The sequence below is a fragment of the Paralichthys olivaceus genome, chromosome 20 (assembly GCF_024713975.1).
Source record: "Paralichthys olivaceus isolate ysfri-2021 chromosome 20, ASM2471397v2, whole genome shotgun sequence".
NCBI lineage: Eukaryota > Metazoa > Chordata > Actinopteri > Pleuronectiformes > Paralichthyidae > Paralichthys > Paralichthys olivaceus.
The window spans coordinates 6,097,234-6,125,058 of NC_091112.1; the positions used below are offsets into that span (position 1 = coordinate 6,097,234).

At 41.7% G+C, this 27,825-nt stretch overlaps 1 protein-coding gene across 8 annotated transcripts; it reads right to left on the minus strand.

Moving 5' to 3' along the window:
• Positions 1–882: 882 nt before the first annotated feature.
• celf3a (cugbp, Elav-like family member 3a) lies at positions 883–27,763 on the minus strand. 8 transcript variants are annotated; one of them, XR_011239571.1, is made up of 15 exons: positions 25,819–27,763; positions 24,730–24,882; positions 22,584–22,666; positions 12,396–12,444; positions 10,682–10,810; positions 9,445–9,524; positions 8,686–8,859; positions 7,528–7,672; positions 6,583–6,747; positions 6,295–6,354; positions 5,627–5,731; positions 4,590–4,733; positions 4,240–4,372; positions 3,683–3,779; positions 883–1,776 (listed from the first exon to the last, which is right to left on the minus strand). XR_011239571.1 is itself a non-coding variant. In XM_020102478.2 (14 exons), exons 2-13 carry the CDS (start codon positions 24,872–24,874, stop codon positions 4,245–4,247), a joined length of 1,404 nt encoding a protein of 467 aa, XP_019958037.1. In that variant the 5' UTR covers positions 24,875–24,882; positions 25,819–27,761; the 3' UTR covers positions 883–1,776; positions 4,240–4,244. The 8 variants fall into 8 exon arrangements, 7 of the variants coding, with proteins under 7 accessions (XP_019958037.1, XP_019958036.1, XP_069372499.1 ...); XM_020102478.2 differs by lacking the exon at positions 3,683–3,779 and having other exon boundaries at positions 10,682–10,807; positions 25,819–27,761; XM_020102477.2 differs by lacking the exon at positions 3,683–3,779 and having other exon boundaries at positions 25,819–27,759.
• Positions 27,764–27,825: the final 62 nt, after the last annotated feature.

Genomic DNA, 27,825 nt, shown 5'->3' on the forward strand with positions numbered 1-27,825 from the left:
TCATCACTGTGGATCAGTGGGACCTCGATACCACGGCACCATGATCACTATGACGTCAAAAGCTATACCACACTGTCCCAGAAGGTGATTTCATTAATTTCTAATGGTTGTCTTTATTCGGGCATAAAGGTGAACTTACAGGTGTATTCTCATTAGATACAGATCCATTCTAATGGGCGCCAAGATGCTCCTCCTTAGCCACACATTGGCTAAGTTACCAAATATTAGCTTACATTTGAGTATTTACATTCTTGTGCAGCTGTTTGCTCCTCAAATTGCAGCAGCAGTGTCAACAGCATAGCACCCCCCACCCTTGCCAAACGTCTGTGTGGCATTAATCAGCACTCCTAACACAGAGGCATGCTGAGGAGGGACGAGGCATGTTTGAACGGATCAGACCAAACCCAACATGCTGTGACAGACTGACTCACTGCACTCCTCAGCCTTTTCCATCCTGATCAGACACATATGCACACACAGTAAATCGTGGTGGCAGCTTACAAAAGTGGGATTATCAATAGCTAAACATTTATATATATATGTGTGTCCTAACTGTAATGGCTTTGTCTATTTCTAACTTAGTAAAATGATATAGCAAAAAAGAAACACAACGATATTTCAATCATTTCACCTTATTAAGTTTTGGTCCAGAGGTTTAGATGCAACCAGGATTCAAGTACAGATGTTTTCCACTTTACGCAACACCACTTCAGGCCTGTAGAGGGCAGCAAACTCCCCTATGATCACACAGCAACACTCTGAAGAAAATCTTTATCTTTTCTAAAATCAGTTTAAACAAATGAATAAAAACAAGTCAGTTCTAATTTGTGACGCTGTAAAAAGGGCAACATCATTTGTTAAATGACATCATACCAAGAGACGTTTTTTTTCTAAATTGTACTTTATTTTCTTTTAAAGACATATGTTTTAAAACAGCGATTGTAGAGAATAAATAAAGAAACATTATGTTTGTTTGTTTTTTTTTTTTACTTCCATAGGTACATTTATGTAATTAAAAACTCTATAAGTGTGTTCATTGTCTTTAAGACCGCAGGAATCCTCTTTTTTCTCCCTCTTAAATTAAAAAAGAAATTTTCACATCTTTTTCCCCCCTTTCATCAAATTGATTACCAAATAAATTAAACGTAAAAAATCAAGATAGAAAAATTCTCAGCCCTTCCTTCCGCTTTGTTAATTTTGAAAAGTTGTGGCAGCAGAGAATCTTAACTCGTGACGTTTTTAAGTCCTTTTACCTCCATTTTGAAAACCAAGGTATGTACACTGAGAGGACATCCATTTCTCTTCCAGCATCATTACCCCATGATTTTTTTAATTTACGTATAAATAATAAAACTAACTCTACATAACAATATTACCAATGGTAATCGTACAGAATAGTATTTTCTTTAGCCTCTGACTGTGTAGACTGGCCTTCTGTTGACGCCATAGACCACAAATCACACTATACAGTAGAACCCTGTTCAGTAGAATAACATCAGTGATATGCTTTTTCTTAACATGTAGATCTTGTTGCTGACAATAGAGTATGTACATAATATAAATGAATCCAGCTGTGGAATGATACAGTAGGAACATCTGGAGCACTTCTGATATTGTGGATTCTGGAGATCGTTGCTGATATTACTGCTGTATTTTTGTAAGCGCATACATGTGATACTGCTTTTTGTGTTGCTCCTGTGCTATACGGTTGGTCAAACAACCAAAAAAGGCTGGGACATCCCAAGTGGTTTTTCTTGATTGAACTCTTAGGTTTTCCTGGAGGTGGAGAAGAGATGAAAGAGAAAAAAAGAGCACAAAGTATTTTAAATCAAATCACAGAGAGAGAACACAAACATTTAAGACTTTGGAAGTGGAGTGGTGTCTGGAATACACACTGCTTGCACTGATGCCTCAGGGGGAGTCTCAGTAATGAACTAGTGTCCATGCAACTCAAATGGTGACAGTCATACTGCTGCAGTGTATGCACGTTCTTAGAAAATACTTGGTCATGTCTTTTGGCAGGCAAATTGATTCGGAACATGCACAATAGGAATTCTGGTAGGAGATAAACTCTCCACATTTTTTGAAAATATTTTCTAATAATATTCAGAACCTTGCCATTGAACAAACTTGAGTTCCTAAGGGAGGTAAAATTTAAGGTTCAGTATTTCAAATCATCCACCAGTTTCTTTGTGATGCAGGTTGCAGCAAACTGGGCATCTGCAGGTACCAGAAACAGCTAATTAACATTTTTAATACATTATTTTAATGTCAGATGATCAATTAAAAACCCCTTAACAAGCAGTCGTTACTTTGTTCAACCCACTTTGAAAAATACCAACATTTCTAAGGATTTCAAAAAGGTCTCAGTGAATTTGCAGGACGCTGGAATAAAATTATGCATAAATAAAGCACATGTAATATAAAGTTGCATCCATGAGTACATGGAGTGTGGGGTTTGAATATATATGGGTAGGGGGCACTGTATGTTAAGGGGTGTTTAAATTGAAATAAAATGTATGACTTCATTAAGTGTTTATCTAATGTATTAAAGAGAAACTTTAGCCTTTATTTTTCAGCCTAAACCTGATTTAAAACCTGTAAAATCGATTTTCAGGTAAAGAAACATCCTTGAGTTTTGATATATATCTGAAGGAAAAAATTCAATCTCATTAAATACTGAATTTCAGACATTCAAAGGCTTTATAATTGATTCATGTTGTCAATAACCTGCAGATACCCCGAACAAAAGACACCCTGAATTTATGCTTACTTTTGATATGAAGTGGATATTTGAGTAATGATATTTGAATGTTATTCTTATGTTTGCTGATTCTTTCTTATGTTTTTTGTTGATCCAGAATTCCTACAGAGGAATGCAGTTCCTCAGCCAGCAGCACGTGTCACAGGAACCAAACAGCTTTACCCAAAACCTTCTAAAGTAAGGTTAGTGTCTCAGTTGGTACAACACACACATAAACACACATACACACACACACACACACACACACACTTACACACAAATATTTTTTCACATCTACTCAATACAGAACAGTCCCGCAAATATAAACGCACAACAAACGCCTTCTTTGTCTCACGCACGCACACGTCACTCAAACACAGATACTATGTTGTCGACCATATACAGGGGCACATTCAGTACATTTTCAATCGCACAAAAACCAAACAAAGTTCAGGCACAAAGTCACTTGGATTTGAGTTACAACCAAACAAAAAACCCGCATCACCGAAAACTACCACACCAACCAACTAAACAGAGGGGATGTGTAAGAATGATAATCATGACAGACAACAAAAAGGAAAGTAATCAAAAGCAAAAAAGTCTAAAAGGAAGAAATTCTATCCATATTTGATGGACATGCTGTTTTTTTTCTAAAAGCTTCAATGCTAAGAGCTAAATTAGCCTGCTGTCATGATAATCAATTACTTACAGATGCTGAGGTAAAGTGACAGTTATTGATCAGTGTTTGCAAGGATTAAAAACCAGGACAAAATAATAAGAGGAAACTCACAACGCACCAAACACAGTTCATGGTCGCCACAGTAACCCGCCATGCAGTTGAGCATGGTGAATCAAGGCAACGGCCCAAAATAAAAATTGCTAATGGCAACCATCACAGGCAATATCGCCACAGCAACCAACACAGGCCAATTAACTTACAACGCAGTGAGAAGGAAGGGGGGAGGTTTTAGCGGTTGCTAGGCAACCGTAGCCATAGCGACGCACGTCTCCACGATATATGTATGGACGGGACAGTCTTGAGAGTGGTGTGATGTTTTTTTTCAGGAAAAATGGCATATGGCACAGCACAAAAACAATAAATGAAAAGTAAAACAAAAAATTAATGACGAACAGTAGTTGGCATTCAACCCTGCGACAGAACACTGGTTAGACAAAACATTTGAGCCGAGGTAAAGTCTCTAAATTTCTCAGTAAAACTGTCTCTGTGTACAGAGCAATAGAGAAGGAGCCACGTTTACACAACATTTCTTCTGATCCTTGAACTGTATTCAAAATGGATGTTTTTCTACGAGTGCTGCCACCTCAGTAAAGATCAACTGTAGAGCTATTGACTTCCTCTGTTCCACATGAAAGATAGCCATTTAAGTACTGAGCCCCCAATTACATCCACTCTGTCTCCTTAACTTCCAGACACATTTCTAGCTGTCTATCATCCCCTCCCCGACCCACTTTTCAGTCAATGTGCAGTGACGCACCTCGCTCAGTAAGGTCTGTTGGCATCCTTGGGCCTCTTCAGCTGCACCTTCAGTCTCTTCATGCCGATCTGAAAGCCATTCATGGCCTGGATGGCAGTCTGGGCACTGGACGGGTTGTCAAAACTCACAAAACCTGAGGAAGAAAAGAGGAAATGAAAGAGGTGAACACAAACATTCATACTGCGGCAACAGCAGCACCATTTATGGGGAAAAGTGTGGAAGCAAGTAAAGGTAAAATTACATGGTGAAATGTGTCCCCTGTCACAGAAAAGAGAAAGATGCTAAAAGCCACAAGGTAAAAATAAACCATCGCTGAAATTATCACTCCTATTAGCATCACTGTGACTCACCAAAGCATTTGCTCTGGTTGGTGGCTCGGTCAACAAACACCTTTGCAGAGATGACGTTTCCAAAGGGCAGGAACATCTGCAGTATCTCAGAGTCAGTGAACTCCTGTGGCAGGTGGTAGATGAAGATGTTACAGCCCTCGGGTCCTGAACGCAAAGACGGGAGAGAGACAAGGACGCGGAAATGACACGACAAGACAGGACGGGTTCAGAGAGGAGTTAAAACTGCAGCGTTCAGGAACACTTGAAAAGTTAGGTTGATAAAAAATAAAACTAAAAAACACGACAAGAGCAAGGGAATAAATCAAATATTAGAGAAGCCGTTCCAGTCATTTAATTAATTTTAACACGTCTGTATCTGCATTTAAAATTAATATGTTTCAGGAAACAGTAACTTAAGGACATATTAAAAGTGGAAACTTCACAGACTGGATCTTCTGTCTGTTTGCAAAATTTAATAATTATGGAGGATTTATGTTCTATTTTTTTTCAAAGAAAAAGAAAGGAATCAGACAGTTGTACTGTCCAGTACAGTGAGGATTCACTTTGAGTTGCATCACAGATGATTGTTAAAGCTCAATAAATAGGAAGGTCTGCACTAGATTTAGCCATTGTTGGCATGACATTATTATAATTTTGATAAGAGCTATATTCATATTAAGTGATTTCATCAATTCAGCAAAGCTGCATCAATTTTTAAAACAGAAATTCAAATTGTTTTTCGAGCAAAGGTAGTTTTTTTGTCTTTTTTTCTGTTTGGACTGTTAGAAAGACAAATTGTCAAAAGTATGCTGGACAGATAAGTCCATAAATGAAATGATTGTGCAGCCATATGGAGATTTTATCTTAACTGTGGTGTAAATGATATCATTTAATAAAGTCTGTTGAAATGAAACATGGGAGCTTTGTTTGAAAAAACGATAAACTGTTATCTAAAGTAAATGTGGTTCGTGGTGAAAGGGATCAAATGTGTAAAACCACTGGAATGTGTCTCTAAAGATATGATTATTCCACATTCGCGCACAGCTAAGTAAGTTTACCTTCCCGTTGCTGCAGCTGCTGCGGCTGCTGCGGCTGCTGAGCCACCAGTGTGGGCTGGTGGGGGAAGGGCTGTCCCACCAGGCTGTAGGCAGCAGGGTAGGTGGCTGTCAGAGAGGAGGAACAGGTGAGCGGAGAGCAGCGATGAGGCAAACAGAACACTGCAAACTAATCATTTTTCTACTTAAAACAACATCTGACAGAGCTGCACTCCAACCCACAGATCTGCTATGTTATGCATCTGGTTTGCTACAGATGACTCATTCTATAGAGATAAGGGTTATTTACATTTGGTAATATATGTGCATGTTTTGACTTTGGATGTAGATTTCCACTCAAGCATGCAGTGTTGTGTCGTCGGGGAGTGCAAGGGTAGCTGTAATCCATTATGTTGCATAAATCTGTTTTGCATTCTGGTTACACAAAAGTTATTTCTAGGAACAAATCTGAGGCCGGGTAGTTCAATTCCATGTAAAGTGAAACGAATTTGTGATTCTGATGATTGGTTTGTTTGTACATTTGAAATTAGGTTTTACATTTGACATTTCAAGTCGTATATATGCAGCTTATAATCAGTCGCAGCAGCAAGACGCGTACATCAATACATTGCTATAAATAAATGTCAGTTTTCATTACAATTTATAGCTTTGTCCTGAACTGTGAGGCTCACCTGTGTAGTGCTGCATGCCTGTATAAGCTTGCTGAAGAGGGTCCAGGACAGGACTCTGAGCTGTGAAGCAATAAAATATATTGTCACCAACTGCTGTATATCACACACACACACACACACACAAAAATAATCCTAAATGCTATTAGGAGCTCATCACTACTCTCCAAATAATATTCAGAGCTTCATTTCATTTCCTCTTAATTAGAGCCTCACTACTGCTCGTCAAAGAAAGAAGCCAATGAATCTATGGAAGATATGATCTTTACTTATATGATGTGTTGAATGTACCTTGATAAGCATGAACCCCGTTGGTGTACAGGGCCTCGGTTGCTGATTGGCCGTTGGGCGGAGCTGGCACAGAGGCGTAGCTGTTCAATGCGATTGGTGGAGGCAGAGCAGGAACGGGTGTGGCTGCCATGGAGGGTGGAGTGCTGGTACCTGCACATATATTTACTTACACATTAATACAATAAATTAATAACAGGGAAAAGATAAGTACAAACATTTGCTGAAATCATCAACCAAAATACATTTCCAGTTTTGTTTATCAACTCATATGTTTCAGCATATTAGCTTTAAGACTTTGGAGTGAGGTGTTGATGGGGAATATTACGGTGTAGACAGCAGTGAACTGAAATTAAAAAAGGTTTGTTGAACTTCTAACAAGCTCAACTGATAAATCCCAATCAGACATTAGTATATTACAGATGCAGACTGCTCCCAGTGTCGCCCTATTAGAGATTCAAATGATTTATTGGGAACAGTGCGTCGTCCAACTCTTTTGCATTCTGTGGTGAATCACCTTTTGTCCTGCACCTTCATGTTTTGCCTGGATGTGCACACTCAGTCCCTCTACTGAGATATTAGTTTATTACAAATATATGAGTCGTGGAGAAAAGCCAAAGCAATGTTTGAGGAAATTAAAATCAAATGGAAGAGATTTTTCTCAAAATATATGTTAAGAACAATTAATATAATTCAAAAATTCTCGAATATCAATTATTGACATTTGCTTCAAACCCTGCATGTATAGAATATAAACTATTCTACATGCAGGGTTCATGGTACTCAACTAACATCCCACAATCAGAGAAATATTTTTTTTAAAACAACATAATATATGTTTGTTATTTCGTGCTCTTGGGTCCACCTCTCCTTGTGTAACTGTCCTCATATTTCAGGTGGAAATCTAATCAAGGCCGGCCGGAGCCAGACATCCCTGCCTCTCATTACCTGAGGAGGGGGTGATGGATGCGATCGGCGTGGCAATGATGCTGCTGGGGTTGAGGGCGGCGAGCTGCTGCATCTGAACCGCCGCCACCGTGGCAACAGGAGATAGGTAGGCCGACTGAGCCACCAGGGCCTGCTGCTGCATCAACTGGAGGACGGAGAGAGGAGAAGAGGAGAGAGTAGAGAGGGAGGATGTGTTTTTGTGAGTGCGTGAGTATAAACTCAGGGCGGTTAAGTAAAGAACTTCAATATATCCAAATATATTGTGAAAGGAGTCAACATCAGATATTTATTTATGTTCATTAACCAGCTCAAGTAACTGGCTCCAGCCATAAAAACCCAACATGTTTCATCACGTTACGTTGGCTCGAGTCTAAACCTCGATCATGAGTCACTATATATCTTTTCTTTACACAACATACTACAGAGCAGCTGTTCTGAGACCTGCTCTGTTTGTGAAAGCCAGTGCAGACGCTTCACAGTATTTATAATCAAGGTAATAATCTGTCTTCGAATCATGTAGCGTGTTCCTGCTCTAAACTGTGAGGTTAAAAATAACTTACTACATTTCTTCAACAGGGCAGTTTTCAAAAGGAACCCGAAATTGTACATTATGTTCGATATTGATGTGTCTGTTCTTGATTTGTGTGACGGACAGACACACTGCAGAGTAAAAATGCTGTCAGGCCTCTTTAAGCATCACAAATTGAACAAATGTTCATGAGCCAAATCTAAAACCATTTGCACTAAACGGTCAATTAGCAAAGAAGAGAGCGGTAATGCCGTCTTGTGTGATGTTAAAACTCCTCGTTTTTCTCATCACAGGGAACATGTCATGTTGAGTAAGGTTTGCTTTATCCAAAACATTGGTTTTGTATCTTTTCTTCGAGGATATTTTGAGTCATGTAATTTTAGCTTTATGTCACATCAGCTTTTACTTTAGTCTACATAAGGAAAACAACTGGTGATTCAGGGCCTGCCAACCTTTTGTTAACAAATCATGCATGGTCTCTTTCTAATTATTTAAATAAGGGTTGATACTGAGTTGGAGTTACCATCAGGGAGACGAGAGGAGTCAGGGAGGATAAAAACAAACTGAACAAAAAACCAAAATGTGGGTTTGTTTGTCCTCGTGAAAGGTAAAGTGTGTGCGTTCCTCACCGCCTGTGTGTAGGCGTTGTATGCCCCGAGGTGCAGGGTCATGGGACTGATGACGCCCAGCTGAGAGGCCACCTGCTGCATCCGCCTGAGCCCTCGCTCCTTCTCCGAATCGGCAAACTTAACCACCAGGCTGGACGAGGCGCCCTGTGGAGGTAACGCGGACCATCGTAACTCCTTTTCAACATCAAGAAGAAAACATCAACAATCAGTGAAGATAAAACAAGGAATAACACGGGATGTTCTGGTGGGTTAGGGGATAACGTCTCTGGGTCAAGTCCAACCAGGGACCTAAGAATTCTGTGTCACTTTGCATTTCTTTCCAAAATAACTGGTTATAAAATCTAAAGAGTTTTAGTTTTACACTTTCTATGACATATTATCTATTAGACAACAGTGAAGATAAAATCAAGCTAAAATGACAAAAATGCTTATATGAAACAAAAAACCATGAGATAAATATTAATTTTCCACATAAAATCCGTTTTTCTTTTTAATTTAGAGAACCTGCACCAAAGCACAGGAGAAAATCACCTCCAGCAGAAAGAAAAAAAACAACAGATGAGCACATTTTACAAAGACTTTGTCCTCGATTCAGCGTGTGGAGGAGGGGGACAAAAACGAGAAGTGGTGACTATGGGCTGAGTCACCATGTTGAGAGCCTAAATGACTGGATGTGGAGCATGTGAGTGTGTAAGCATGTGTAAGCAGCTATGTGGCTTCTGTGCATGTGTGCGTTTCTGCGTGGTGGGGGGGACTTACAGGTAAAGTACGACTCCCATGCAGAGCGTTGATGGCGGCCTGGGCCTCTGCGTTGTTCTGGAACTTTACAAATGCACACCCTACATGAAAATGACACACCATTAAACGTGGCCTCACATAAACGCACACACTCTCACAGGGCCGGTATGAAGAAACGACTTTGCTTTAAAAATACATTAGGAGCCGTCTTACATCTAGTGCTTCATCAGTTATTAAGGCATCATTACACATGGTCCACAAAACATTCATTGCTTCATCAATCACAGCCCGTAAACCTCCAAACGCATCATTAGCCATGACCCATAAAACCTATTGTACCATTAGTCATGGCTCATGCAACAAACGCAGAAAAATCTAGCATCTGTGTTTGAACTGTCGCCGGACGTTGATTTACACGGCAAATATTATGAGCGTTGTTGTTAGTGACGATAGCAATTTACGTTTACGTGATGGTAACGTGTCCCAGGCTTAACTCTCAGGGCTGGAGGATGAAAATACAAACATTTAAATGAAGGCAGTGTCATGTTGACAGTCGTGATCTGGACTCAATCATTCGATTCAGGAGAGAGAAAAGCTCAAGGACACGTGAGAAACAGGAGTTTGGGAAATTATGGAAAAGGTAAAGCTTCCAAAAGCATCTTACTGCTGCATCATTTAAAAAAATATATTTATTATTTGGGTTGGAGCAAGATTTAACAAAAACAACTGATCTGATTTCCATGAAACTTGGCGGAGGGATGCAGTATGGGTCAGTAAAGAAATAAATTGTTTGTGCAAATCTGGAAAAGCGGGTGCTAAGATTGAAATTATATTATATTTCAGAATTTTTGTATTTTCTCAGGGAATAATTGTGAAGTTGTGTTTCTAAATGCTTCAATGCCAAAGCACTACACACCTACACATCAGCCCAACATGGAGAATATTCAAAATTCATTGGTATAGTCCAGTTTTGTATTTACTTTGGAACGGGTAAACCTTTGGAACAGATGACCAACTGATGAGAGTATCTCTATTACCATTTAGTAAAAACATGAAGTTTTATTCAAAGGAATGGGTGGAGGACAGATGATTGAGTCTGTAATGTAGTAGAGACACAGCAGTCCATGATGTGGACATGATTTGGGGCTGGGATTTTATTTCTCATTGGTTTTTTTTCTGTGCAATGCTTTAATTTCATGCCTCGTGTCTGCTGATGCAGTAGCCTGTTTTATCCTGCATCTTGTGTTCATGACGTTACCTTTGCTGGTACCGTCAGGCCCGCGGAGCACCGTGCACTCCTCTATGCTGCCGAATGGCTCAAACATCTTCCTCACGTCGGTGTCCGTCTGCTGCTTGCCCAGCATGCCCACAAACAGCTTCCTGTCTTCTAAGGAAAAGGAGATCACCAGGATGGGAGGGGAGGATAGTGTGAGTGAGAATAAAAACAAAGGGAGAAAATGGGAGTGGGTGTTTTAAGAGGGAGGTGATGCAGGCAGTGAGAGAGGAGGGGGGGGCGGCGACAGAAGGGAGAAGTGCCATGTCACCACACATGCATGCAGGAGTATTAAGGAAGCAACAGTGTGATGAGCAGTGACAAAGCAGGGTGGACGCTGGCCTGCTGTACTTCAGAACACCACCAGAGTGCAGTAACATGAAAATCTCCACAAACAAACAGCATCTGGCGGTGACTCAAATGTTTGTCGCCCTCTGTGTTGTCAGAGAAGCTGCTCCGTCTGTCCATGTCTGTGAGGGATCAGAGCAGCGTTCCTGCATGTTTCAGCCCATCCACTACAAATATATGTGCTTGTTATATTTCTGCAGAACACACCGGAGCGAAAAAAAACACTGCAGGAAAATCATCTGCTGCAGACCTGAGGCTTGAGATACAGATTCACTCAGAGTGATTCACTGTCTTTGTTGTTTTCTTATATGGATGCAAATGTTTCACAAGATAGAGGTTGAACCTGTGGTCTTATTAAAAAAGGTGTGTAGATGGGGGGGGGAGGGGGGTTTCTATAGAGTAGAATATGATCATTTCTTGTGGTTTGACAGACTCAAATATCCGAGCTTGTCTGCCGAGCACAATAACACACTGACCACTGTAATCAGTAAGTCCTTCACAATATCAGATGCTGAAATTTGAAAATTCAGCCTTCATACGTTTTATTTACACCGACATTTTTCCTATTGTATCACATCAAAATGTCCTCAGACACTCCGGAATCAATCTTTTACTCATAACGGACAAAAGAGATGAATGTGTGATGAAGTAGCTGCTGTATCTCAACCAGGTTTCCAGTTTCAAATAGGTTCTTATGCTTTTTTGAACCCGAAAGCTACAACAACATCATCACATTCAATATTAAACGGCCGACAACAATGCAACATACGTATGAACTGTGGTAAATGAGAATAAATACACAATAACAGAAACAGCTGAAATGTTTAATACTGTGTTCACGAATGTTGGATGCAGTGTGAATCTAATCCTGACTGATCAGGCGACGGATTGATTACATAGAAGTGGCGTCTGTAGAAGCAGCAGAACTAATCCAGCACTGAAGAACACTTGTAGCTGTCCAATAGTGCGGCTTTAAAGGTGTTGAGATTGGGAGACGTGCCATTCACAAAACACTCGTTATTAACAGGTCGCTGAATCCAACACTAACTCTGGAAATCCTTGTTTGATTGAAGCGGTGACTGCAGGGAGCAACAAACATCTGAGGACGTTTTTTTGTGGAAACTTCAACTGATTGTTTTAGTTCTTGTGCCGTCATCAGAGTCATTTTAAGATATTGTTAAAATAAATTGGGGGGTTTTCCACTTGCTGCATGAAAAGCAAGTTTAAGTGTCTATGGGAGACGATGGTGTACACTATGAAGGTGCTGTTATTTGAACAGGTGCTGTGTGTCCGAGTGTGCACGTGTGTGTGTGTGTGTGTGTGTGTGGGGGGGGGGGCAGGTGTCTCTTACCTCCTCTGCTCTCGCTGTCAGCCGGCTTCACTTGGATTGGACGGTTCATCTGAAAAGACAGAGGCCACACAGCGCAGGGAGTTTAAATATAGGACAGGGGTAGTGACCATGAACAAGAGGTAAAATAGAGAATTTATACAACTGCAAAAAAACCCGCTATAAACTAGAAATAACTGGCAGGTCCTGGTGCTCGTAACAAACTGTGATCACTGTTGTCTGGTGAACATGAGGAGGACATGTACAGAGGTCATGTAACGCAGCTATTATTGCTTTAACATGACGTAATGGTATGACACATGTATGCATGTATGGATGTCTGTGCTTTGTCAGTCAGCTTCCTACGTTTCCCCCAGTAATTTTCTCTTTTCCTTTTTTTTGATAACTCTGCTTCACTAGACCACGACTGACACTGATATGTGGGATATTACATTCACAGTCTCTCTCTCTCTCTCTCTCTCTTTTTCTCCACCTCGTCTCCCCGAGTCTCTCAGAATCGGCTCTAATGCCGATGCCTGCCGTTCCTTCTCCCCCCCTATCACACCAAACCAGGAAAAGCACACACCCACGCAGGATTGGGGAAGTGATAAGATTAAGAACACTCGCCAGCTAATCTGGATTACAGAAGCATGCAGCATCAGAGTAGTGAGAGATTCTGAGCCTGACAGGAACAGACGGGGGTATACAGGGTTAGAAAGAAAGGCATCATATCTAGAGAAAAAAAAAGAATAAAAGAATGACAAAGGAAAAATAGAGCACACACAACAGAGGAGGATTAGGTGACCTTTTCATAATTCATCAAAAGACAAGTTGTTGAAATCCCATTTCTTTCTGCACAATTGTCCTCCCATTTACTTAACACAGCCCCCTATATGAAAATGTGCACACATCAGTTTCCCGGAGCCTCGTCTTTGAAATGTAAAGAGCAAGAAAACAGTGAAAAGAGGTATTGAATGGAATAAAGAAGAGAATAGGGCAAAGAGGAGTAAGAAGGGTGGGATTGAGAGGGTTTGAGGGGGAAGGAGAGGAGCATATGGAGGAAAGGATGGAGGTGGGGGCGATGTGTGTGAGGGAGGGGATGGGTGAGGTGAGGAGTCGAGGTGAGAGCGGCAGAGTGACACTCTGTTAACTGTGGCTTAATGAAGGTCTTAATTATGGAGCTGGTGACATTTCGGCCAGTCACTGTTCTCGTGTCACTGATTGATCGGATGTGATCGGTCACCAGGAGACATTATTGATCGTGGCTGCGGTCGCGCTCGGCCGGGCCGCATGCACAAACACCGCCGTCTCAACGCACTGAACTGGAGCAGCAGCTGAAACACCTGCTGCAGAGGGCCCCCTCGTCCCCTCGTCCCCTCGTCCCCTCACTGAGGGCGTCCAATTGATTGCACCAATTAGGCGGGTGATAGAAGAGATGGAGGGCCAAAGTCTCAAAACCATCTTCCAATCACTCAAGCAAATGGAGGTCTGCTCCTGCAATCACTGAATACTAATTTCATCTTAAATCAGAGTTTCAGTTTTGTCCTTAAACATAAAATTACATGTATTTCTTTTGAAAGGATCATTCTGACTGAGCCCTTGAGCTTAAAATCCATGTACTTGTGACGCTTGGCATGAAAGCTCTCAACAAATAACACCTTTGTCATTATAAAAGGCTCCATTCATTGCCTTTTGTCTTGTTTACCATTATTCCAATCACTTCTCATGTTATTTTGCACTTGTACACCCACAGTACAGAATATATCAGTGTAGCAGTCTGTGCAGAACTCAGTGTTATTTACCACGGTGCAATATTATATATTCATTCAATTTGATTTGTATTCTTGTTTTATGTTTTTGCCTCATGCTCAGGGTGTTAAATATTAAACTGCATGTAACTTAAGTCTCATTTTTCTTTTAACAATCTTTTATTTAAATGTATATTTTCAAAGTACTGGATCCCTCTATTATGTGTTTGTCACATTAGTTAATCATAATGCTCTTTTTTCATTTACTAAATAAAAAGGTAAACTCAACATTGTATACAAACTAGATGAACAAAAATTCAAGGATTCAGATTTTACATGGAAGCAAAGAAAGCAGCTTTAAACAACAACAACTAAATAATAGATGAAATAAAAATGAAGGATGGTGGTGAAGGATACATAATATTTGTTTCTGTTACTGATAGATTGGGGCAGTTTCTTTGTTATTGCACCAAAATAACACATACATGGTCATACGCATCAAGGGATGTGACTTATACCTGAATTTAAATAAATATGACCACATACACCAGTCCATTTTTCATTTTTAAGTAAAAATGAGTAAATGTCCAGTTGCTAAAATGTCCTTAGAGCCAAAAGGAACAAAACCTTGGTATCAAGACCTCAGTTGTGTTGCCACAGTTTTGTGTACATGCTACACAAACACTGAACACAGAGTAATTCTCCAAATCTATAATAAAACCAGAGTCAGATTAGATCAGTGCAAAGATAAAATATAATCTACAGTGATATTATCTGAGAGTTGATTTAAGGGTTTACAGATGATGCTACAACCTCATGGCAGCAGTTTAATGTGACATCTTTGACTGATCACATGTTTGACTGACGCCTGTAAAAAATCCCATGGCCCATATTTCAGTGCAGGAAGACAAACAGTGAAGGCCGCGGTGGTGGCGGTGATAAGGAGAAGCAGCAGATGGCCCAGGAGATTGGAATTAGAATATACAAGAGGGAAAACAGCGAGAAGTGGAGGCATCAACGCCGTGCCACTTCATATCAGCACGGCAACACGGCCCCGCCGCCTCTGACGAAGGCCGCGCTCGCATGGCCATCGTCATGACAACCCCGGTGATGAGAACCCCACATCAGGTAAACAAGGTTGCCCTGAACGATGTGCAGAGGAGAGACGGGTGAAAAACAAATGAGGAGGACAAAGGGTGCTTCTAGGTCGAGAGATAGAAGGATTAGATGGGTGAGGGAGGAGGGGGAAGGAAAAATGAAAGATTCCGAACACACACACACACAAAAAAAAAAAATGAAGAGGGATGATGGAGGGAGCGTTCGTGCCTGTTGAATGTTGGCGCTGCCTCGAGAGCAGATGCAGAAGCAGGGAGGAAAATATCTCCCTCTAAGCCTAAACCACTAACAAACACTTTACAGTAATTTGCTCTCTCCCCTCCTCCTCCTGTTGCTCCCCTCCTCCCATCCCCTTTTCTCTCTTAGGCTTGTTTACAAAAACAGTCCCATACTGTGCACAGACAACACACAGGCACAACCTGCCTGATCAACAGCCCATTTTCTCTGTGTGCTTTTGCTGTTTGATTTCTCTCTCGCTCCGCGCTCCATCTCCAAACACACACATTATATAAAGTCACACTAAACACACATACATTATTACTGACACACACACACACACACACACACACACACACACACACACACACACACACACTTTGTCTGCTCCTGTTGGTCACAGCGACATGAGCACACACATCTACACATGCTTAATCTTTTTCGCTCTGTGATGCCGCAGGGGATTTTGCAGAGGATTATGAGATATTAAATCCATAGATTATCCAATCAAATCACGGCTCGACCCCTTACCCATAATGCATGACCCCCCATGCCATCAACTACCGAATACGCACACCCCAACGTGAATGCGTTTTCATCAGCTACAGCGGCAGGAATGTGTTTTAGATGGAGGGCTGTTTACAGTCGCGGTGAGTAAAGCATATTGATGGTGTAATATTTTTCTCGCCTCTCGATTTTGACCCACAGAGCAGATGATAATCTCTATACTTTCAACTGGCTCAACGCAAGCCAGTGTGGTTAAGTCCATATAGCAGGCGGCTGCTGCTGCTGCTGCTGCTGCTGCTGACACATTTCTGTCGCCTGTTTTCTTGTACAATTTCATTCCATTCTGCTCGTCCGCCCTGAAAAGCAGCCACTCTGAATGGTAAATATATCAGCAGAGACCATCTCCCCTGCTCTTTGAAGAACGTTTACAGCAGGGAGAGTTGGAGGTCTGTGTGCGTGTGTGTGTGTGGGAGAGTTGGGGGGTGGGGGGGCACAAAGACAATTTACCGTCTTCGCCTCCCCTCCGCTCCATCACACAGCGCTGGTCATTGCATCGTGCCGGTCGCCAGGCAACCTGGCATCCCTCGTCCCCGCCGTTTCCAAGCAACGAGACCTGCGACCGTAATCAACCTGCTACCCCCCACTCCCCCCCCCCCCCCTCCACTCCCCACCTCTCCGCCCTGTTCTGTTCCTCTCCAGTCTCTGATGCTTTCGCTCCCTCGCTTCTCCATCACAAATGCACTTACGCTGGGACGCACTTGTGAATTCACCCAGGGGAAAAAGAAGTGGAAGAAGAAGCACAGGTGGAAATTGGTATATTCACAGGCCGAAAAAAAGAGGAGGATAAAAAACAGACCTTAGAAAAAGGAGATTAACAGACACAGATGATTGTGAGCTCAGAACAAAGAGTCAGAACAAAGCAACAGAGGCAGGGACGAAAAGCAGAGATGCACAAGTACGGTCTGTTAATGTTGCCACACGTGGATGCACACACAGATGCGCACACACATGGGTGGGTAGGCACACAAAGCAGAGAGAGAAACCTTCTCCTGAATCCAGCCAGTCGCTAAATCAATCAAACACAAAGACACTGACAGCACCATGCTAGCACAGTTCGATAATATTTATTCAATGATTTGCCCTTCAATCTTAAATCTGCTTCCCCGTGTTGTCTCCGACTCCTACAGGGTTCAATAGTCTGTCCGGTGTCAAGACGGAGCTGAAGCCGTTTTGTCAGACAAGAGCCGACAAAAATCCTCCAAAGTGGAGAAACTGAATATCAAAGTGTAAATTTCTAACAACGCTGGAGTCGACTCTCAATTGTTTTGTCTTCTCCGACCGTTAAATATTCATGTCAAGTGTTGTTTGACTCGAGTCAGTGGAGCAGAGGGAGAAAAGAACTGTATTACGGACAGATATTTGTGTGAATGTGTGTGTGTCTGTGTGTGTCTGTGTCTGTGTGCTTGTGCGTGTATGTATGTGTAGATTGGGCCCATGTCCTACTTTTCTTTATTCTTTTTTTAATTTGCTCATGCTTTACATGTACATGCTACGCTACGACCAGTCCTACGAGTTCAAAAAGCCTAATGAGTTTTGTAACAGCCCCAACACACACACACACACACACACACACACACACACACACACACACACGCACAAACCCCCCAAAACACACTATTTCTCAGTAACAGATGTCTGCATTTAAGCTGATAAACACACTGCCTCAATGCACCTCCAACCCCCCCCCACCCTTGCTGCCACCCACTGTTCATTATGTCAAACTTTCATTCATTTCTTCCTTCCCTCCCCCACCCTCGCTTATTGTCCCACCCCTCCTTCATTTATCCAATTTCTCTCTCATTCACACCCATTTACTACGTCTGTAAATCCAATCTGCATTCATCATTACTGTCGACACAGAGTGACGTACAAAAAAAATAAGGGGCCTTTTTTTTGTCGGCTGCCAACGCCGCCTGTCCTGCATCGCCCCTGATGCACATTCATATGCATGCATATGTAAATGACTCAATGCCCGATACATTCATTGACAGAGTACATTTGCTCTGAGACACGCTAATTGCTATCATCATCATCATCATCATCCCCGCACCCAACTGGCGTCACCACACAGGCTACACATGGAGGCCCTGCTTCATCTACCAATTGTCAGGTACATAAAATAACATGTTCGCTGTGACCTAGTGAAACAAAATCTGGAAAGAAGAAGACGGTAATAATGTTTTACTTCACGTCTGTTTTCTGCAAATGAAGAAATATGTCAATCCAGTCGTCAAACGAGAGCTTGGGAGGCACTTAAGCTCATAAAGCCAGCAGGATTTTCATAAAGGCTCTGTCTCTGAATTATGTCTTTTGTGGGATTTTGAATGGGTATGGAACATTGAATCTAAAATGGTTGGCAGTTCTGACTATCTGCTCTGAAGGCTGCTGGGTGTTCTTCCAGTGGGCACTTAGAAAATGTATGAAAATGATCTGCATCGTTGACTTGGCTTTGTCTCCTACAATCTAAGTTACTGGTTCTGTGCCACTTCTGCAGAGGAGATCATTTTTAACCTGAAGTTTTTATCCATTAATCTGTCTCCACTGTGTAAAGATGGAGTAGGTCTACAAAGCTAACAGGTAAAACCAACCTGCAACTCTTTATAAGTCCACATGTATCTAAAGCAGAATGTTTGCTCAGACATGAGGGGCACAAATTACAACATTCTGGCACAGCAACTTCCCATCTCATATCCTGTGTAAAAAGCCTGGGCTATATTTAGCATATGCATTTATTTCCGACTATTGATAAAACCCCTCTGTCTGCTCCGTCTGAGTCCTTATGGCTGAGTAAATGTCAGGCTTAGTCAGATGTTCCACTCACAGAGGGATCTTTCCTCTCGCATATAGGCAGCTTAAACACAGAAGGCCTCACGGCACAGATTTCACTCTCTCTCTCTCTCTCTCACACACACACACACACGCACGCACGCACACACACACACACACACACACGCGCACACACACACACACGGCAGATAGTGAATAAAGAAACCTGAGAGGATCTCATAATGAACCCGACAACTTCCATCCATCCATCCATGCATCCGTCCATGTCTTTGTATGTGTACCCTCCACGGAAACGCACAAACACAAAAGCAAACACGCACACACGCACACACACACACACACACAGTCATTAAACCCAGTTAGTGTTAACACCTGCCCTCCATTGCCCTGCTGCAAATGCAAACACACACCGAACACACACAGCTACTATCTCACTTTGGCACAGTTGCACTATTAAATAGTTATTTCATTTGAAATTAACAGTGAGGTCTTGTTGCAAATATTAATTCAAGTAAGTGAGGAGGAGCAATTTATTCTGTCTCTACTCAAGCAGTTATACAGATGAAGAGCTGCTACTTACGACTCTCTTCCTTACTGATCACAGGTGTGAAAGTCTGACATTTTAGGAAATGTAGTTTTATTTAGTTTATTTACTTTAGTTTATCAGTGAGCTTTAACGTTGCTGGAACCATTAGACAGAGCTAGGCTAACTGTTTCCCCTTGTTTTCAGTCTTTATGCTAAGCTACAGTATGTATGCTAGTTGCTAGACCCAGCTGCATATTTACCAAACAGACATCAGCGAGATATCAATCCTCTCATTTAACTCCCAGCAAGAATCCAATTAAACATACTAACTAAATGTCAAAGCTTTTTCTTGGATCTGGCGACGGTTTTCCCGATAATGATTTTGTCAATTTGGCCTGAAATGTCAGGAAATAACAAAACATGCTCAGAACACGTTCACACAGCCTGTGGAAATGTCTTAATGTCTTAAAAACTAATTTCAGCTCTAACGATCTCCACCGGCAACCAGAGACATAATAAAGCTCATTCAACAGATATTTATCGGATGTTGTTGAAATCTACGTTGAGTTTTGCACGTCGCTGTGTAAAATGGCTTCTTTGAATGTGGTAGAACGGGAAGTTATGGTCTCAAACAAGAGAACAAGATGTGCAAACAGGACAGAACCAGAATGCAGCTCCCTCTTCTCTCCATCTACCAACTCCACCATTCTCTCACTTTATTTCCCTGCATTCGGCCGACTGTGCCTTTGACACTTCTCCTCCTCCTCCTCCTCCTCCTCCTCTCCTCCTCCGACTTACGGACCTCTTTCACCTGAAATGAAACCCAAGGCCAGGTGCCACTCCGATATAAAACCATCTGTTCACCCCTGCCCGACTTCTTTCTTATTCCACCCCCCCTATCTCCTTTCTTTCTCTATTTCCATTGTTAGCAAAGAGAAAGAAAGAAAAAATCAGTGGAATAGCAAGGTGGAGGAGAAATAAGCAGCAAGTCTGACTCCTACTTCCCGGAGAGAAGAAATGCTAAGAAAAAAAAAAAAAAAGAGCTGTGATGAGTGTTAATGACATCCTTCAGCTTTCTCTACATTCAGGTGAGCTTTCATTTCAGCTCGCTTCTCTCAGTCCTATAATTGGCTTCATGTTATTTCTTTTGTATCATCCCCCCCCCCCCCCTCCATTCGACCACGAGATGCCAAAGTTAATTATTCTTTGGCAGTGCAGGTGCAATTAGATGACAATTACACCACAGCTGGTAGCAGGGGTGGGAAGCCGTTCTTGTCCGCGTGGGCGTGCATGGAGCTAATAAGATGGTTTTCGTCTTTTTTTTTTTTTTCCCGTGCCTTTCTTTGGCCGAGAAAGGGGGTAGGGAGGGAGAACACAGGAGGGTTTAGCTTGTTTCACTCGGCTTAGAGGTAAGAGGTTGTGAGGAGGAGAGCCGCCGGGGGAGAAACACAGGGGGGAAGAGGGCTTTAGCCATGGGGCATTGGGTCCTGCTGATCCCCCCTACGAGAGGTCAGGAAGGTCACGCTACTGTCACGCTAACAAAAGGATTTCATTTGTTGCCACCCTAATACCAGCCGGCTCTTTTAAATTGTCCCCGCGACCCGCAGTGCAACCCCCCCCCCCCAACCCGGCTGCCATTACAACACTGATCTACTGCTGAAATTATTGCAATCACCGAGTGATTATCAAGAGAAAACACAAATGATTGCTGTTTAAAGCTTCTAAACACAGGAGGGTTTTGTGGCTTTTTCTGTTTCAGGGCTTCAACCAAATATATTTTCAACATCATTCCATTTCTCAATCAACTCTTTTGTCTGAAAAATGCACAAAAGTAGTGAAAAATGTCCAATATGATTTCCCAGAGTCCATCACATATCTCGTTTTGACAACGACAACCTAAAATTCACCTCACATTGAATATTAGATGAAAAATATTTAGGGTTCGGACTGTTGCTCAGCAATTTCATCGCACTTGAACACATCACCATCCATTTGTTTAATGATTATTTTTTGGATAAATAGTTTTGTCTGTAATTTTGTCTGTCTATTTCAAAGTCACTGTGCTGTCACATTAGACAAAGAAAACCAGCAAATCCTCACATTGAAGAAGCTGTAATCAGAGAATTTCTCTCATTTTTGTGAAAATAATTACTCAAGCTATCAATCGATTATAAAAATAACGGTTCTTTAGATGTTTAGAGCAAAATTGACAAAAAAAGAATTGTCTCTAGATATTCAAATGTTGATATTTGCTGTTTTTCTTCATCTTCTTTGAAACTTAATTTAAAATCTTTTGGTTTTGGACAAAAAAAGCAATTTGACTACATCAGAATATCTTATGGACATAATCTAACTGCCAATTAATTGATTTTTTTTTAAAAAACACAATGTTCTCCTGCTTCCTCACTCTTCCGTCAAAATCTGCAGCCATAAGCTGTCATTCAGGAGAGGGAGGAAGAAAAAAAAGAAGTGAATGATGATGAATTTAGATTTCAACAAAAATAACCAAAAGGAAACGGGGTTAAAGCCTTGTTAGTATAAAAGAGGAAGCAGCAGCGAGTCTGGGAGCACACTCTGTCTCAGTAATTCCTTGCCTTGTCGCCTTGTCTCTCATGGAGTCGGTTATTATGGAGACGCGGCTGTCATGTCATATTTAGCTCTGGAAATGTCATTTGGCAGCACACCTGCTGCCTGGCTATGCTAATAAAGCTAGGTTTAACTTTGATTAGGATTCACAGGGAGAGATGGATGGAAAGAGAGGAGAGGCAGGGGAAGATGTATATATTTATATATATATATGTATATATATATATATATGTGTATGTATGTTTAAATGTGTATGTGTGTGAATAAAGGGCGAAAGCCAGAGGTACATAAAAGAAAAGACACATCAGAGAGAATGAGGAGGGGCAAGGTCCCTCCAGAAGCGAACCTCATAGCTGTCTCTTTCTTCTCTTTCGACCCATGACATGTAGCAAGATGACTCATGCCTTAACTGGATGGATATGTCTGGATGCATCACATATGAAACATAAGAGGGAGAGGAGCCCCTGACCTTTATTGGAGCATATCAGCTAAAGGGGAAAGACGGGCTGACATGTCAAACTCTGTTAATTTTTCTCGTGTCACTGTGTCCACGTTTGTGCATGTGCGGTGTGTTCAGATGCCCTCGCCTGCCAGTTATTCCCTCCCTCCATTTTTTTTATACACATGTGAGCGGCTGAGGACCCGAGTAGACGACGACGCACTCACCCCTGGTAGCGTCTTCTGCTCGTGCAGTGCATTCTGGGCTTTGAGGGCGGACTCACGTGCACAGTATGTCAGGAAGGCACAACCTGGGAAACAAAGCCAAACGAGAGAAGATCAGCCAAATATAAGTGCATGTATTTTTAATGTCAGATTTGTCAACATTGTCAACACATGGTGCTGTTCGCCCCGGAAGGCCTGTAGGCAGTAACATCAAATAAATAATATAAATATGCACATTAGATATCGAGTACGTGCTTTGGTTTTATTTAACAATTTTGGGATTGCATGTGTTTCAAATATATGAAAATGCTTCCAGCCTTTAATCAGGCCACAATTATAAATATGTATTTAAAGCTGCATTAAAAAAAAAAGATGAAATGAAAACAATGACCAACTGTCATTTTGTTAAATAGTTTTCCCAACAGCGCAGGAGATCGGTGGGATTATTAAATCATAATACCTGGAGACAATTCAGACACAGGCTGTCTGAATGAGTGTTTAATATCATGCTGTTCAAGCAAAATGTATGCAGTCCCACATAATAGAGAAAGGCCTTCATTAACCTTTAGGGCTCCCACAAATCATGAATATGTAAATGTATGCAGAATAGGTGTTGTAGGTGTTAGAGGACTGGTACCACCTGGCCCTATACGTCTCCCTACTGACTGATGCTTTATGTGGATTTATAAAAGCCTTTGTTTTCCCTGCTCATATTTGCATTAGGGATGACAGGAGGGATCAGTGTTTCACTCAGATCACTTTTACCAACTTAACTCCATCTGTCAAACTAGATTCTGACAGTGGAGAGTTTTTAATTCCAAATTATGAGAAGCCCTTTTTATCATTTGACAAACATTACTTTCAAGTTGACTATGCTCATCATATCAACAAATTACGGTCGAACAAAATAGTTTTGTATGATGGGAAATTAGAGAACTACCTCTGTGGTGATAGAAAATTATATATAGAGAGCGTTGTTATACATTTTACACTGTAAAATGTATAACAATGCTGTTTATTATCTCCACCAGTCATGTCATGTTTTCACCCCTCCGTGTCCATTTGTTTGTCTGATTGTGGGTTTGTTTGTTGTAGATTTACACAAAAACCCCTGAAAGGATTTCCACAAGACTGAAGGACGGTACACAAGCCAAAAAAGAACTCAAGACATTCTGGGATCCAGACAAAGGGGCTGAACACGTAAATTTTTTATCAGTGTCTTTAACATTGAGAGAGAGAGGGTTTTATTTTTCACCAATTTCGTAAGAAGATCTTGATTTAAAAATAATCAGACATATTTAGAGAAGTGATATCTATGAGTGTGTGAAAATTGGTGCAGCTTGATTTAAGGGGACTGTTGGGCCTTGGCGATGGTATTTGCTCAACTGATCGTCATCCTAGTTCTGTATAATCTCCTAAATCTAACAGCTGACAGTTATTTATTCATTCCATGATTTTTAATTTGAATGAGTTGATGTCTTATTTTAATAAAATCATGTTGGAGGTGAAGAACAACCATTGACACATTTTTGTGAATTCAGCCTTAAACTAATAGTGTCTTAAAATCTCTGGTGTAGCATCATGGGACATGGCATAACATTTCCCAGGATGCCCTGCAGCGTCCAGTTTGATGTGCAGACTGTAGATTTAAAAAAACCATCATTTGAAAATACAAGAGTGCATTCTTCTATGTGATCATATCTAAAGCAGGAGAACACATGAAGGATAAGAAGAAAAACGTTAGAATTAAATGTATTTGCCTAAATGAGTTTGACTTCTTTTACAGGGAAATAAATGAAATGTTGTCAATTCAGCTTGAAAATACTTAGCATGAATCACTACCTCAGTCTGAGTCAAAGCCAAATCTTTTTCCACTTTAATCCAAAACAGAAAGCCTGACTAAAAGATTTGTGAAGTGTGAGGATGCAAACTTTCCACCAGATGTGCTTTAAAAAAACAGGTTTTAGCCTCACAGCGACGCTCAAGGAGGCCTCAGAGGGACAAGTGCTAAATGAGGAGGAGCCACACTGATATTTACAGGGAATCCAGTCATAAGAATAAACTATCGTGACTCTATGTCTTGCTCTCATGCTAAATTATTCCCCATTAGGAAGCTCTGTGAGACAAGATGGGAGTTCTTCTTCCTTACCTTTGTGCATCCCAGTGTATTTGTCCTTTATCACCGTCAGCTCGTAGATCTTGCCAAACTGCTCGAAGATGGGCTTCAGGTCCTTCTCCTCCAGGTTTCGGGGTATCTGCCCGATGAAGAGCTTGATTGCGTCAGGCTCCTTCATTGAGAAGTCTGGGGAGGAATAAGAACACACACACACATAGAGATAGAGAGAGAAAGAGAGAGAGAGAGAGAGAGAGAGAGAGAGAGAGAGTGGAGGCGGTCAGGAGGAGCAGACAGGAGCCTGCAGGCTTAAATTCACACTGCACAGGAGGTGCAAACAGGAGGCTGGGGATAGAGGTGCAGATGGGAACGATCAGTGGGACTGAGATGCTGAAATTATAGTTTCTACATCCTCGGAGAGATGGTGGACCAAATCCTCAAGTCGATTTTAGAGAGAATACAATACATAAATCACACTGACACACATGTGGTCACAATAAAACACACAAATAACACTAAGATTAACATATAGAGTATGATATTGATATATTAATAGATGAAAATTCTTATAGTTAATATCATGAATTCACTGTTGGTTGTATGACACATTGTAAGAACTATATTTTCTATGGGAATAGTGATGTAATGTTATTTTAGAGGGGCTCAAAAGCAACCAAACACATTTTTGACCCAATTTCAAACAGCCAAAGCCACAATTCTGTGTTTCATTGCAAAAAATCCTAAATTAAAGAAGAAAATGTTCCAAGAAAATAAAATTATAATCTCATAACTTCCATATTCATAGGTTTCTATCAACGTTTGGATCAGACAGTCGTGAGCTACAGAGCTAAGTTGCAATCTGTCCTTTTCGTCAGTGTTAAGACAAATAAAATAAAAAATGTGAAGTCACATCACAGCAGATGATAGTAAACAGCTCGATCCGTCGATGTTCGAGACAGAAACATCATGTGTCTGTCAACACAGCTGGAGACCTGCGCTCTCTTTGTCAAGACGTGGGTGACAACAACAATGACCCCAACATGATTCTACACGTTTCACCCAAAAAATAAAACACACACACACACAGACACACACACAGGGAGGTGGAAATAAAAAGCCTCCTACCTGTGGTGCTGTTGGTGGCAGAGAATCGATGGAAGCAGCGGACGTCTTTCTTCTTTACTTATTAAAGCTCCAAGATTCAGTTCATCTGTCGGGAGGAGCGTCTCTGAAATCCCGCTACAAGTTCGGCCTGTTCGCCCCTGAAACAACACAACTCACATCCAGCGACGCTCCTTTATTCGGCATGAGCGTCTTTTTCTAGATCTGCTTGTTTTTTTCCTCCTCCTCGCTGCTCTTGGATTCCTGGATGTCTCTCTCCCTCCTCTCTCTAGAATGAATCAGAGAATAAACAGTTCTCCCTCCCTGGCTCCGCTGGATGAGTGTGGAGATCAATTGATATTTAGGCTTCCGTCAGTGGACCGTGGGGAATAGTCGGTCTGGTTGGTCGGTCCTCTCCCCTCTGAGTGTGTGAGAGTGTGTGAGTGTGTGTGAGTGTGTGAGTGTGTGTGTGTGTGTGTACTCCTTTGACGTCGTAAGCCGGTGTCTCCCTCCCTGTCCATCTCAGCTCCATCCCTCCCCTGGGCTGTCTGCCGCCAGGGACCGTCCACAAGCTACCGGCCCCGTGACAGCCGCACAGAGGGAGAAAAGAAGGGAGACATTAAAGGGTTAGATCACCGAAAAAATTAAATAATCCACTCATTATCTGCTCGATACCGATGAAGAGGTAGGTGAAGTGTTTGAGTCCGCAAAACTCTTTTCAGTAGTAAGGTTGCACGTTGCAGGTGAACACCCCTCACCTCACCACCCCCTTCCAAACATGATGGAGAACGTGTAGTAGACTTCAGTTGTCATAAGAACTCAAAAGGTGTTTAGTTCCTCAGGTTTGGACGACTGTACAAAACATGGCGGCCTCCGTACAGATGACCCGCTCCTGATGTAAAAATAAAGTATTTAAATCTAAAGGGCCCATTCTAGGGTAAAGAAAAGAACAATGTGTACAATTTGAATGAAACACACTTGTGAAAACATCACTGGGATTATTTGATATTCAGTTTCTGCCAATAGATCCCTTTCACCTAAATTTTACACACTGAACCTCTGAGTAAAAAACAACAGAAAAAAACCCAACATAAATGCCTCTGTACTGCTCCTGTGGTGTCATCCAAGTGTCCGTAAACCCTGGTGTTCAAATTCAAATCAAGCGAGCTAGTTCCGGCAGCATCGCTACTTCTGGCAGCGGACATTTAGGCTAAAAACAACATGACCACGTCTGTCCGAACCTTCTGTGGCTGATAAAGGTCACGCTGTAAAACGTATTAAATTGTACAGAGGCTACAAGGTTCACATCCCACATAGCTTCCTCCTAGTGTTTAATATATTTCTATACTATTTTTTATATTTATGCTTATTCACAAACACAACAGATTCCTTGTAACCTACTTGGCAATAAATTCAGATTCTGTCCTCGACTGCACAAACATGCACTACATCAGACTGAGAGGGGCTTTGGACGATGGGAATCAGACGTCAGAAGAACTGTTCTTCAGAAATCAAAAGATATTGGACATAAAAACAGGAGGTGCTCGCGCGGAGGGATTTGTCGTTTTTCTTGCTGAGGGGGAAGTTGCAGACGGTCCCTGACATCAAAGATGTAAATCCGCCTTTTGTTCTCGTGGCGCTGACCGTGGTCCTGAATATGGTTCGAGTCCGCTCGTGACTCTGAGATGCAACATGAGAATAAACACCTCATTTCCAATAGAGTCAATACAGGAACCTTCACACACACACACACACACACACACACACGCACACACACACACAGTGAAATCTCGACAGCATGTAAACAATGAGCCCACATGACAGCCTGCTGCACACACCCACGACTCTTCAAGAGGAGTCACGATCTGGATCTGATCCGTGTCCTCAACGTTACACACACAATGAACAGCCTCAGAGCTCAGATCTCAATGTGACACATTCGATCCTGTGTTTCCACCAACACCACATCTCCTCCGCTCGTCTCCAGTGTTAACGCCGCCATCTGTCATTCGCCATTAAATCCCGCCTCCC

What these genes read in the sequence shown, in the direction of transcription:
- celf3a (XM_020102477.2), bottom strand. Translation starts at nt 24,874, where the DNA reads ATGAAGGAGCCTGACGCAATCAAGCTCTTCATCGGGCAGATACCCCGA. An exon ending in AGCAGAAGACGCTACCAGGG is followed by an intron (nt 12,445 to 22,583) that starts GTGAGTGCGTCG and finishes CTGTCTTTTCAG; the next exon opens with ATGAACCGTCCAATCCAAGT. An exon ending in AGGCATGCAGCACTACACAG is followed by an intron (nt 5,732 to 6,294) that starts GTGAGCCTCACA and finishes CCTCTCTGACAG; the next exon opens with CCACCTACCCTGCTGCCTAC.